Source organism: Mixophyes fleayi, chromosome 5, assembly GCF_038048845.1.
Source record: "Mixophyes fleayi isolate aMixFle1 chromosome 5, aMixFle1.hap1, whole genome shotgun sequence".
Lineage (NCBI taxonomy): Eukaryota > Metazoa > Chordata > Amphibia > Anura > Limnodynastidae > Mixophyes > Mixophyes fleayi.
This window is the reverse complement of record NC_134406.1, coordinates 190,011,446-190,025,537: the sequence shown is the minus strand read 5'-3', so window position 1 is coordinate 190,025,537 and position 14,092 is coordinate 190,011,446. Positions and strand designations below refer to the sequence as shown.

At 36.6% G+C, this 14,092-nt stretch overlaps 1 protein-coding gene across 2 annotated transcripts in view; it reads left to right on the top strand.

Moving 5' to 3' along the window:
• LOC142158866 (putative phospholipid-transporting ATPase IIB) overlaps positions 1-14,092 on the top strand; it is a 272,638-nt gene that overhangs the window by 21,265 nt on the left and 237,281 nt on the right. For both annotated transcript variants that reach the window (XM_075213200.1, XM_075213199.1), the window contains exon 3: positions 13,344-13,494. In XM_075213200.1, coding sequence (XP_075069301.1) covers positions 13,344-13,494 — 151 coding nt within the window. The remainder of the gene's footprint in view (positions 1-13,343; positions 13,495-14,092) is intronic.

The following is a 14,092-nucleotide window of genomic DNA, read 5'->3' as shown; positions in this document are numbered from 1 at the left end:
CTTAATGTTACAGCATTCAGTGACATTCTAGAGAATTGTATGCTTCCCACTTTGTGGCAATAGTCTGGGAGAGGTCCTTTTCTGTTTCAGCATGACAATGGCCCCGGGCACAAAGTAAGGTCCATTAAAAAATGTTTTCCTCTAGTTGACTGATCTGCAAAATGTACATACAGAATGGACTCTGTTTGCTTCACATACCTGATTTGTTAATAATTGTTTGTAAAACTATCTTTTCAGATGGTCTAAAAAATATAGTGAAGACTTTACATCCCATGCACAGTCATTTGAACAGCAGTTCTTATTTAATTCATTTTTTCTTTAGAAATATAAATTTTTTACCTCTTGCATGTAGACATTGATAGTTATTGTGCTTCATTTGTTATATTTGTAAACACTTGTTATAGGTTTTTAGCACTTTATAATGTTTTTATTTCTAAATATTAAATATCCGAAAGAACCATGTCATAATAAAATAAAGTTTTAATGAGTCATGTTCATTCTTAGGGCCATGTTCAAATGATGATTTTGTATAATTGATTTGACTTTCAATTACTGTAGCAGCCGTTTTTCTGACACCATAAAAATAAATCGATTTTAATGCTAAATGCTGTCCCACTGTCACACTAAGGATTTTGTGGCACAGACTTTGAGTTGTAATTTGTCTGACTTCAAAAACTCCAAATTTATAACTTTAGTTGAGCTAGGCAATGAGTGTAAGGATAGAAAGTGAGGGTAGTTCAGGTGGGGACAGGGAATGAATAGAATAAGCAGCCCAAACATGGGTAACAACTTAGGCAATCATGGGGAGGCCAGGGATACTCTTTACAATTTTTTGCATAAAAAAAAAAAAAAAAAAACACCCAAAGTATCCACCTGCATTTCAAAAAATTGTAAGGACTGTATTGAGGATCACATAATATACATACACATATAGCCATGAAGTCACTGCTCCTGAAAAATAGGTGACAATTGTCTAACCGCAGAATACACTGGACTATGTAAATTGTTGTGTAATCATTAGTATAAGCAGGTGTTTAAGGTTCTGAAACAAAGAGCAATGAGCCCTATTCTCAGGAGCCCGGGCTCCAGAAGAACATGTACTAATAGACCAGACAATATGGTGTAATCAATTATCAATCAACCAAACAAAAAGAATTATAAAAAAATATGAAAACAAAACAAGGTCATACTTCAATAAGTAGGTCACTCAAAGTGATTAATTCTTCAGTAGAAAAGGTAGCTAACAGGGCAAGTATGAGCTTCTAGATGCGCATTATCGCTCCAGGTAGCTTCAACAGGGGATTACATCCAAGTGAAATTGGATGTCCTTATAAACACTGTAGATTTGAAACAATCAGTTGTCATTAAATCGAGGTTGGGTTTTGCAGTAGTATGCTAACAGAAGATCCTGTGAAGAATGTATTGCCAATCCCAGGTTTGGTAGTAATATGAAATTTAAAGGGACATATGCATTGTTGCTATACCTAAATTGAGGGTTGAAAAGGAGTTACAATGATATATAATTGTGGACAACAGTGTGTAATATATACACATAGCTGCCAAATAGTCCAGAATTTCAACAGACATCCCAATTTTTCGATGTAAGAAAGGTGCCAGAAAGTCTTACACGTTTGGGATTGTGGCCTTACTAAATGAGGATGTGATTGGTTGGACCTGGGTGTGGTTTAGGTGGCCTGAATTAAAACCGTGATGGATTAAGGGCATTGTCATATTTCCCTGATTGTTTCCTGTAATGTTGAGTGGTATGCATATTAAGTTACCAGCACACACACTATTTATCAAATATTTATATAAACCTTTTCCTGTTCCTACTGCATTTCCTGTCACATGAAGTGTGTCACTAGTGATTTGCAGATGTGTTACCAAAGATTTCCATTAAATGTTGTTGGAAGATGTCATATATTCAATTTTCCTTTAGCCATTTACTGTCAATCATTAGTAGTGGTTTGGTCCAGTAGATAAAATGCTACTGAAAAATGCAGCTCTATGTACATGAATAATATTTGGCAATTAGTTGATACACCGTGTATTCACTATTATGAGTGTTTTACCTAAGTTTTTCCTTTGCATATCGAACCTCAAAATTGCCTGAAAAATGTTTAGTATTTGAAGTAGCGAGCAGCAGAAAAAACGTTTCCATGAAATCAGAGATTTCCTTTGCAACAAACCATGGCTGAAATATTGCCAGTGTGATACAACATTTTTAGTGATTGAGTTGCTGAGTAGTTTTATTAAACAGTATTAATTTTGGGCAGTTTTCAAATTGCTTCATTTTGTAGCAGCTAGAAATGTCTATTTATTAAAAAAATTATGATTTAACAAACGTTTTTTCAGTTTATTAACACTGTAAAGATGGCTTAAATTAAAAGCTGAAGCAGAAATCCAGGATTGCAAACTAGGGAGATGAAGTCTCAGTTGGCCCAAAATACACCAGTTTGCATTGTCTGCTGTAAGCAAATCTAATATGTCAATATGCAATAGGGATTCTTGTTGCTGATATTTATACTAAATTATATGGGTTGTCCCTCCTCATTCCCCAGTACATCACAAGTGTAGTACATCTAGCCCTCCTCCCTCCAGCCACTGCTCAGCACAAATAAATAGGTATAGTAGCTGCAGATTTTCAGGCCAGGAGAAAATGCTACTTTCCTAAATAATGCAGCTACCAAGACAAGGAAGTGTAAGTTGAATGTGGCATTAGGTTGGATGACCTTGAGAATTCTTCCAATTAGGTGTTACTTTCACCATATTACTTCTATCCGATGCATTTTAGATTTCTCCTATCCTTTGTCTCCACTACACTCAATGCCACTACATTGGCATTGAGTAAAATCTGCTATAAGGTAACAATGCATTGTGCTTTTACAAGTGTGAACTATTGTAGTAGTAGCATCATCATCATCAACATTTATTTATATAGCGCCAGCAAATTCCGTAGCGCTTTACAATTGGGATTTACAATTTACAAGTAGCATGTGTTAATGCATGATAAACAGGTCATGTCATGTTCTGAAATTTTTAAAGCGTTAAAGATTTAGAGTGCATTTGGTGGAAAAGAGTTCATACAAAAACATTCAATAGCATAAGCCCTTGTATTTTGATTGACTTGTATCGGATTTTCTTTGTGGGTCGAGAGGCCATGGCATACCTGTTGGCTGATTACCAGGGCACCCATCCGTGTTGGATATATATATTTATGATGACTATTTCTTGATAAAACATTTACCAAAATTAGTTAACCATATTTTTTTTAATTACTAGCCTTACCATGGTTAGATTACCCAAATTAAATAAACCACATGCATTTTATTTAAGCATGAGGAAAAAAAATGTAATTTTGATTTTTATAATGGTTTTGTTTTTGAATAAAGTATTTTTATTGAGATTTTTAATATAAAACAAAGAAAAAACATACAAATAAATCCCTCTAACTAGCTATCTACCCCCTTTATCTAATCTTGTCGCTTGTATCAGCGTGAGTTTCAACCATGTAGCCCACACAATTCGGATAATCATGTATGAACTTTCAACCAGATTTTTATAATGTTGATTGTTTGGCTTACTTCTGATTGCCAGTTGTAACCATTATAATCTAAAATAAACAATGAATAAATATTTTCTTTCTTTTTCACTCTGTAAGATTGGTAAATTTACAAAAACATAATGCACTAGTCTTTCAAGAATTTGGTCCATTTACTGGATCTGCATTTATTTTGAATGTTCTGGGATGGAAATGACTGCTGGTCACAATCACGGCTACAATGCATTTTACAAGTAGATCTTAGTCCTAATAGTGCAAGAGTCTGTGAAGTTACTGTTCTTTACTGTTAGATAGATATTTGAATAAAGAACTGTTATCTGTTGGCAGATTTATCTTGCTGGAAATTATGGTTATTTCTATTAAAATTTAAACAAATGTAAAGATGAATAGAGTTCCCATCAAATTTGCTTAGGGCATGGTTGTTCGTTTGGTATTCATTATCATGGTGGATACATTACTTTAGAAAGAATATTATTTTAATTCTGGGTTCACATAATTAAATGTGTTTTATAGGTGTTAGGGGCAGAGTAGTGTGAGATCCTCAAATGCTAGATCTGCTTCACGAGATGTTCATCTTTAGCAGCCCCCTTTCCGTGGACTTTTTATGTCCCACAGTACTCAGTTACCCTCAGGACATAGGCTCAGGTAGTAACAGTTGCTGATCTAGCACCTGCCCGGTAGAGAGGACAGGACACAGTAGGAGGTAAGGAGCAACCAGGATACATTAGCCAAGAGTCAGGAGTGAAGAAGACAACAATTCCTATAAACAATCCGGGTAAATTACTGATAACTGAACAAGTCAAGATTCAAGGCACACTAGGTCAAGCAGGAACTACCACCAGCACTGGTATACTGCAAGGAAGAGGTTTATAAAGGCAGCAGCACCATTCAGAACTGCAGGATAATCAGCTGCATGAGTGTGGTAGGTGATTGCACATTTGAGGCTGCCAGACTGAGAACTGACTGAAGCTTGTAACTATTTGCCTAGCAACTAGCTGAATCAATGAACTGCAGGAATGATCCTACACATAGCAGTAGCAGTAATTGCGCAGATGATAGATCAAACAAACCGGAGAGATCCTATTTCTTAACAATATGTAGTTGTTTGTAATGAAATAAAAATCACTGTATTTTATATTATAAATATTGCAAGTCATACCAGACCACAATATGCTTTATTGTTATACTATAATCTGCTGTAAAATTTCCTATTTTCCTCATGGTTTCCTTGACATAATTAAGCAGTTCTAAAAATTTTTTTAAGTATCTTGAAAGGCATTATCTAATTCTCCCGAGTATAGTGTATGTGTTCTTTTAATCAGTCTTACAGTTATATGGCAGGTTGTTTTATTTTTCACAAATTCCTTTTTTTCTTTGCAAAACACCAAGGGAGACTATAGGAGTCATCGGACACTGAAATAGATCTCCGCTGTTTTTATTGCTAACGGAGCCAATGCAAACTTGAGCTTATAATCCCTGCAATAGCATTTACTATTAGGTCCAGGACAGCATCCTATAAGATACAAGGAGGAAATGCTGTTAGATTTCCTTTGAAATTGAGGAAATGATCTGGTGGTTTCCCATTGTGCAAACAACGTCCTGGTTCAGTGCTATTAGTACACTTTGTGGTGCCATTGTTGTATCCAATAATGTGCACTATGGCACTGACAGTTTATTTTGGAAAGAGTTAAGAATCACCATTGACTATTAATGGATGGTGGAACACTTTGCAGAGTATTGTATAGAGTGTAGGAAACTGAAAATGTTCTGTTGAAATAACTACAATTTTAACATGATTTTAAAATTTCTATTTTCCATGTTTTTTTTAAGAAATAGTCTTTTTGTAATCCTTTCAGACAGGATCGTTTCCTATTTTTATAATGTGACGCTGATTCAGAAGGAAAGAAATGCATAAAAAATGACTATATAAAAGTACCATTTTATTGTGGCGGTAACTAAATTATGTCCAGTTTTTTGCTCATTAGCGTAATGAGATGAAAGAGGTGGAAATAAGTGATAGTATAAAATATACAGCTCAAAGAAGGACGATGCTAGAGAAAAGTTTTAAAAAAATTGCAATATACTCTTTCTTAGAATAGCCCTCATTAAGACATGAACTGTATAATCTATATATTATGCTTCTGAGATCTGATATGTTTAAATTGATTCTCTACCCACAATCCCTCTATTGAGGTATAGTTCCCTAATTTTTCAGCACTTATTTTAATAGTAAGTAATGTGGAAATACCTTTTGTTAAAGGATAGTTTTTACTTTGTTTCCTGTACAGTGGAGGGCCTTATTGCTCTTTTAGCCTACCTCACCCAAACATTGCTAGTAGATAGTATTGCTGTCTCACAGCACTGGGGCCATGGGTTCAAATCCAACCAGTACACTATATGTGTAGTGTTGTACAGTCATGGCCAAAAGTTTTGAGAATGACACAAGTATTGGTTTTCACAAAGTTTGCTGCTTCAGTGTTTTTAGACCTTTTTGTCAGATATTGCTATAATATACTGAACTAAAATTACAAGCATTTCATAAGTGTCAAATGCTTTTATTGCCAATTACATTAAGTCTATCCAAAGAGTCAATATTTGCCTTCTTTTTGAAACCCTCTGCAATTCGCTCTGGCTTGCTGTCAATCAACTTCTGGGACACATACTGAATGATGGCCGATCTTTCTTGCCTAATTAATGCTTGGAGTTTGTCAGAATTTGTGGGTTTTTGTTTGTTCACCCTCCTCTTGAGGATTGACCACTAATTCTCAATGGGATTAAGGTCCTGGCCATGGACCCAAAATTTCAATGTTTTGATCTCTGAGCCACTTCGTTATCACTTTTGCCTTATGGCAAGGTGCTCCATCATGCTGGAAAGGGCATTGTTCTCTACCAAACTGTTCTTGGATGGTTGGGAGAAGTTGTTCTTGGAGAATGTTTTGGTAGCATTCTTTATTCATGGCTGAGTCCATTCCCTTGGCTGAGAAGCAACCCCACACATGAATGGTCTCATGATGCTTGTACTTTACTTTTGGCAAGAAACAGGATTGATGGTAGCGCTTACCTTTCCTTCTCCGGACAAGCGTTTTTCCAGATGCCCCAAACAATCTGCAAGGGGATTTATCAGAGAAAATTACTTTACCCTAGTCCTCAGTAGTCCAATCCCTGTACCTTTTGCAGAAAAGTACAGGGATTAGACTGTCCCTGTCCCTGATGTTTTTCCTGGAGAGAAGTGGCTTCTTTGCTGGCCTTCTTGACACCAGGCCATCCTCCAAAAGTCTTTGCCACTGTGCGTGCAAATGCACTCACACCTGCCTGCTGCCATTCCTGAGCAAGCTCTGCACTGGTTGTGCCCCGATCCCGCAGCTGAGTCAATTTTAAGAGACGGTCCTGACGCTGCTGGACGTTCTTGGATGACATGAAGCCTTCTTCACAACTATTGAACCTCTCTTCTTGATGATCCGATAAATGGCTGATTTAGGTGCAATCTTTCCAGCAGCATTATCCTTGCCTGTGAAGCCCTTTTTGTGGAAAGCAATGGTGACTGCACGTGTTTCCTTGCAGATAACCATGGAACAGAGAAATAACAATGACTTCAAGCACCACCCTTCTTTTTAAAGCTTCCTGTCTGTTATTCTAACTCAGTCAGCATGACAGAGTGATCTCCAGCCTTGTCCTTGTTAACACTCACGTGTGTTAACAAGAGAATCACTGACCTGATGTCAGCTGGTTCTTTTGTGGCAGGGCTAAAATGCAGTGGAAATGTTGTTTTTGGGATAAAGTTCATTGTCATGGCAAAGAGGGACTTTGAAATGAATTGCAATTCATCTGATCACTCTTCACGACATTCTGGAGAATATGCAAATTGCCTTTATAAAAACTGAGGCAGCAGACTTTGTCAAAAATAATATTTGTGTAATTCTCAAAACTTTTGGCCATGACTGTATGTTCTCCCCCTGTTCGCGTGGGTTTCCCCTGCATGCTCTGATTTCCTCTTACAGTCCAAAACATCCTCTTCCCCCCCAAAATAATCATAAGTTAATTGGCTTTTAATCAAATTAACCCTATTTGTACAATAGAGAATATAGACTATATGCTCCACTGATGTGAATGATTAAATAGTTTCTTTAAACCCTATACAGGTATGTTTTGTGAAAAAGTAAACTAAATTACTTGTGTCTTTCCCCACACTGTCCCAGGCATGCCTCATTGAAATGTTTGAGTGCTCCTTACAGTCACTGTAGGAGGGGGTACTTGATAATCATATCTGTGTGTATTACATTATCACAAAGCATATATATATTTTTTTCTATTTTTGTAAACTGGGTTTTCAGATTTGAGATACCATAACTGTAGTTCTAATGAGTTGTTACTGTTTTAAATGCTTCCTGTAAACTCTTCTACAAAAAGAGGTAATGTTTTTCCAAAAATATCATCAATGTTGATGGTATTTCTATTTTTGCTGTATCACTGTAATAGTATACTTATGGAAAGAACAAATCTAGGATAAAAGGACACATGATAACAATCTTTAAATCTAATGGCTTGAAAGGAAACTCTGTATGAGGTTTTATCCCAAGGCCTATAAAGTGGGAGCAATGCCACCCGTTGAGAACAGATAAATGGAGACTGCATGCAATCTTAGGAAGAACTTTTACAGTGTCAGCAGTAAAATGCGGAATTTACAACATTTAATGACCTTACTTATGATGTAGTGGATATAGTGTATAAAGAAATGAAGTGTTTGGATCTTTTTTCTATTATCCTATCAGTGCACACTTCATTTGCCATTATATCTGTGTTTTGTGTTCCATATTTTCTTTGTTTTATGTCCACTAATCATGAACTAGAATCTGCTTCCGCTGTGTGATGAGATATATAATTTGTAGTCATTGTCACTTAGCATGCTCTGTACTAACTATCACATGGCTAGTATTGGAACAGTACAAACAATATCTAATATTTTGTTGTCCACCTCTCCCTTTTTGATGGCCAAATGCCCTGCTTATTAATTGACAGTCCTATTATTAGTTAAGGATAAAACAGAAACTAAACACATAGAAAAGTATACTGTAATGTTATCAATTCTTTAGCATTTTTTGTTCTATTGTGTAGTTTTAAAACATCGGCAAACCTTTCCAGGATTTTCACATACCAACTTATATAGACTTTTTTGGCTGGAGAGTTTTTGTAAGAAATGTCTGATCACTTTAGTAAATATTAACTGTGCTATTTATTTATTAACAGTTACTTATATATTATACAGTGCTTTATAGAGAATATATAATCACATCAGTCTCTCCTTGGATTGAGTTTACAATCTATATTCCACACGGACACTCACACAGTTTAATTCTGTCAGAAGCCATTTAGCCTCCTGATATGTCTTTGGAGTACGGGAGGAAACCGGAGCACCCCTAAGAAACCCATGCAAACACGGGTAGAACAGACAAGCCCTGCACGCATAGGTCCCTGATCGAATGATCATTTACTAAAATGGATACAAAGAAAATATAAACCCTAACCTAAAGATAAAATCTCCAATTTAAGCTCCTGTAAGTAATAATAGTCTGTTCAAGACACTAGAATAAATTGGATATCAGTTGTGTACAACTGATGCACTTAGGGCTCACACCCAAAACAATTAACCCAAAACAATTAACAGCAGAGCACAGCAACTCCAATTATGAAAAACATCAGTCCCCAAAATCTATGTACTAAACACATTTAGAAGTGTCCTAGTACATCAAAATAGTGCAACCCACTTATATTACCTTTATTATACCTACCAACATTCCTGATTGCAAATTCTGGACAGTTTAGGCCATGCCTTCAACTCACCCAAACCACACCCATTTTGGATGAGGCAACACCACTTTTACGACAGGTCACACCCTTTTCAGATGCCAGAAATTAAGACGGCATGTGGAAATAGGGACTGTTAGCAGAATTGCCTTTTTTCTTCTAGAACAGGAAAAGTAAAACTTAATCTGCAGGTACCTGCTCTGGTCCCACACATGTGCCATAAATATATGTAGTTTTTCTTAAAATGAAGTTATTGAAGTTTTCCAATTTTTAAGACACACAAACATAGAAACAAACAAACAGCTAAGTGTGATAAGATTTTCTTGATTCAAGCCAAAATGCATTATTGTGGGAAGAGAGACCAGAAAATATATTCCAGAGCATCAGAGCATATAGTGCCAGCTTCTGCTTTAACATACCCCCAATATTGGTGCATTATTCCTAGTCGTATAGCACATGTAGAGTTGTTTATCCAATATGGTGTAAATTGTCTTCCCAATACCAACATCCAAATGAAAATGTTAACTTCACAATACAAGAAAATCACTGATACATAAAAATACACCGATCAGCCACTACATTAAACTACAGACCTAATTTTGTGTAGGTTCCCACTCGTGCCACCAAAATAGCTCTGACCCTTCGAGTTATGGACTCCAGAAGACCTCTGAAGGTGTCCTGTGGTATCTGGCACCAAGACGTTTGCAGCAATGGAGGCCTCCGTTGGTCTGACTTGTTTTTCTGGTGCATTCCACAGATGCATGTTTGTATTGAGATCTGGGGAATTTGGAAGCCAAGTCAACACCTTGAACTCTTCGTCATGTTCCTCAAACCATTCCTGAACAATTTATGCAGTGTGGCAGGGCGCATTATCCTACTTAAAAAGTTGATGTGATGGGGTATACTTGGTCTGCAACACGTGTCAAAGAAACATCCACATAAATGCCAGGACCAAAGGTTTCCATGTAGAGCATCACACTGCCTCCGCTGGCTTGTCTATTTCCCATAGTGCATCCTGGTGCCATTTTTTTCCTCAATGCATATGCACCCAGCTGTCCACATGATGTAAAAAAAAAAACATGATTCATCAGACCATTACTCCATGGTCCAGTTCTGATGCTCACATGCTCATTGTAGGCGCTTTCGGTGGTGGATTGTGGTCAGCATGGACACTGACCAGTCTGCAGCTACACAGCCCCAATGCACTGTATGCTCTGACACATTTCTATTATCACCAGCCTTAACTTTTTCAGCAATTTGTGCTACAGTAGTACAGTAGTTCTTGTTGGATTGGACTAGACGTGGTATGCTTCACTCCCCACGCACATCAATGAGCGCTCATGACCCTGTCACCGGTTGTCCTTCCTTGGACCGCTTTCAGTAAATATTAATTACTGCTTACCGGAAACACCCCTCAAGACCTGCTGCTTTTTTAGAGATGTTCTGACCCTGTTGTCTAACCATCACAATTTGGCCCTTGTCAAAGTCGCTCAGATCCTTACGCTTGCCCATTTTTCCAACTTCAAACACATCATCTTCAAGAACTGACTGTTTACTTGCTGCCTAATATATTGACAGGTGCCATTGTAACAAGATAATCAATGTTATTCTCATTGCTTGTTAGTGGTTTTAATGTTGTGGTTGATTGGTCTATATTCAAAGAGCTAAAAAGACTAGCCACTCAGGAAAGCAATCCAATCCACTTCCTTCTCCAGATAGCCTATGGCATAACAGGATTCTGCCTATAGCAAAAGATTCAGTCACATTTTTGGACACTCCCTGTTATTAGTCCAACCATGAACAAGCAGTTGGCTTGTAGTCTCCTCTAACCCATAACCTCTCATATTCTGAGGGCACTGTCAGTGGTACCTCAAGTTGGTTGCAGACTTGCAGCTAGGCACAATATAGGGTGAAAAACAGAAGATCTATTTTTTAGACTACACTTCACAATGACCAAACTCCTTCTCATCTTTGCATATACTTTTATTTTTTCAAAATAAAATCAATCCTTCTCCCCCAAACTACCACAGCTGTTGGGGTCATGTTTCTGTGATCCCTACATTCATTTAAAGGTGTCCAGTGAGTTTAGCATTAGAAAAATTAACATTACAGACAGGGATGTCAGGCATGGGAAGTTTAGGTGTAGTTCTTCTTTAATTACTCTCATTAGCTTAGGCTAAATGAGGCCTCAGCACTGTATAAATGTTGGGCAAGTGGAGCCATCTATTACTGGGGACCACCTGTGTGTCCACCCCAGTTGGCTAATCTGATGCTGAAAATTGGGACATTTATGTGGTTGTTTGCAGGCCTGGGGATTAAGCTGAACCAAAATGTATCTACAAAACTCTGTTTATTCTTGGACATAGCGCATGACGAATAATTACTATATACACAACATTCACTGCAATGTATCATACCTGTGTACTGGGGAAACTGGTGATGCTCCTCCTCCAGATTCAAAGATGGTTAACACTGGGTTTTGTTTAAAAAGTCATTCTTTGTCTTACGATGGACATTTAATTTTCATCTTTCATATATGATGGTTGCGTCATGTTTGCAAAAATTGTAATCTGCCTTACACAGCCTTATAGATCTCCTAGATTAAGTAACTTCCTCTTCACAAACACAGATAAACTGTATACCTATTTCAAAGATGGATCAGTTAATTGTGGTTTGTTAATTATTCATGTGAAGTGCTTTATTTCTTTTTGCTCTAACGCAATCTCCTATAGCAATGCATCTCAACTGTTACTGTCCCTATAACCAAATTGTCTAGCAAAGGAAAAACTGTATTCAGTGTCTACAGTAAAATAGCATGCAATAAAAGTAACAAATACTAGTGATCTGCTGCATTTTGTTCCTATGGGGTCTGTGTTTAGAGGACAGGGAGAAGATTTAGGATGGCAGTGTAGGTACAGTGTGAGTAGAAACCAATAACTACATATGAGGAAAAAAAAACTGCACAATCGTAGTATTCATTATTGACTTTTACATGTCAATAATTAACAGCTCATCAGTGCATTTCTGCAAATATGGCTTATGTTCCTAAACAAGGGAGTATCCTTAGATAATTGGAACCTATTGAATTCTGTTCATCTTGTGCTGCATATAGATCTTTCTTTTTAATACACATTACTGCTGTAGCTTCACAAGACCAGCTGCCTTTCTTAAACATTATCTACAAATTAAGTACAATTTTGTAGTGCTCTTTGTATACTGTTTTGGCTATACACATCACATTATAATACAGAATTACATTACTTTTTGGAAACAAAGAATGGTTAAGCAATTAGTTTTCATTAAATTTGATGGTTATATATCCGTTAGATACAGTTGCATTTTGTGTACTTTCAGTAAAGTTTATATGAGGATATCTACCTAATTTTAGCAGAGGGAGTCAGGTATAATTGGAAAGCAGAGTAGTGCATTCACATAGACATGTTAACAGAATTTCTGGTACCACACTTTTTCATATGCCAGTGGGATTTTAGACCATGTATATATAACTATTCACTATGGGTTTGATTCATTAAGGATCTTAAATGAAGAGGTATCTTATTTCAGTCTCCTGGACAAAACCATGTTACAATGCAAGGGGTGCAAATTAGTTTTCTGTTTTGCACATTAGTTAAATACTGACTGTTTTTTCATGTAGCTGCATGCAAAATAGATTGTAGGGGTTCAAGTCTGATTTTGGGAAGACCAGTAAGGAGGGAATTGCAATAGTCGATGCGGGAGATGATGAGTGCATGTATTAATGTTTTTGCGGTGTCTTGTGACATTGCTCTATAGCATTAATTTTTCATAAAAATGTTACACATGTGTACATTTGTGTTTTTTTTGTTTGTTTTTTTTCTTTTACATAAAAGCCCTTATTCACAACTATGCTAACAAAAATTTGCATTTAGTGTGAGTAATAGTTGTTTTACAAAACACATTTCAGAATATTATAATGTGTTCATTGTCTTTCATTTCCTAGCTGTTGTGACTGGCTTATAAATGTATGCAGAAGACGGAAGGAATTGAGAGCTCGAACTGTGTGGTTGGGATGTCCAGAGAAATGTGAGGAAAAATATCCTAGAAATGCTATAAAGAATCAGAAGTACAACATCTTTACGTTTATACCTGGGGTAAGAACACTGCCTGTATAGTACTCTAAGCATCCAAAGGAAATACAAACGTATGAACATATAGAGACACTAACTTATATAACATTACTGTTTTAATAAACATTGGAACAAAGAGTGTTACTGCCGTATTCCGCTCACATTACATTAAAGTTTATGTTGGTAATTTTTTGAAAACAACAAAAACTTTTTTTTTTAAATAACTGTAATAAATATAATGTTGTTATTACCTTGACCAGACATGCTCAAACTCAATCCTCAAGAGCTACCAATAGGTCATGTTTTCAGGATTTTTTTAATCATGCACAAGTGAGTTAATCTGTTTTTTTGGGGCAGTAATGATCCCACCCCTACAGACACAAATCATGAAAACATGACATGTTGGTGGCTCTTGAGGACCTTTGACCTAGACTAACATTGTACGATAACAGATTAGCCATAAAGTAGTGGAAATAAATTGGGTATTTGTAGGTATTTAATAAAAACTGTCACAGAGAGGTGGCATATGCTTCATGTTTGGTAGCAGGACTGCATGGAACTGTGTTTCTTCTCTACCCCCAGCTATTCTGGAAGATGCTGGAAAGAAAGAGAAAAGAATTAC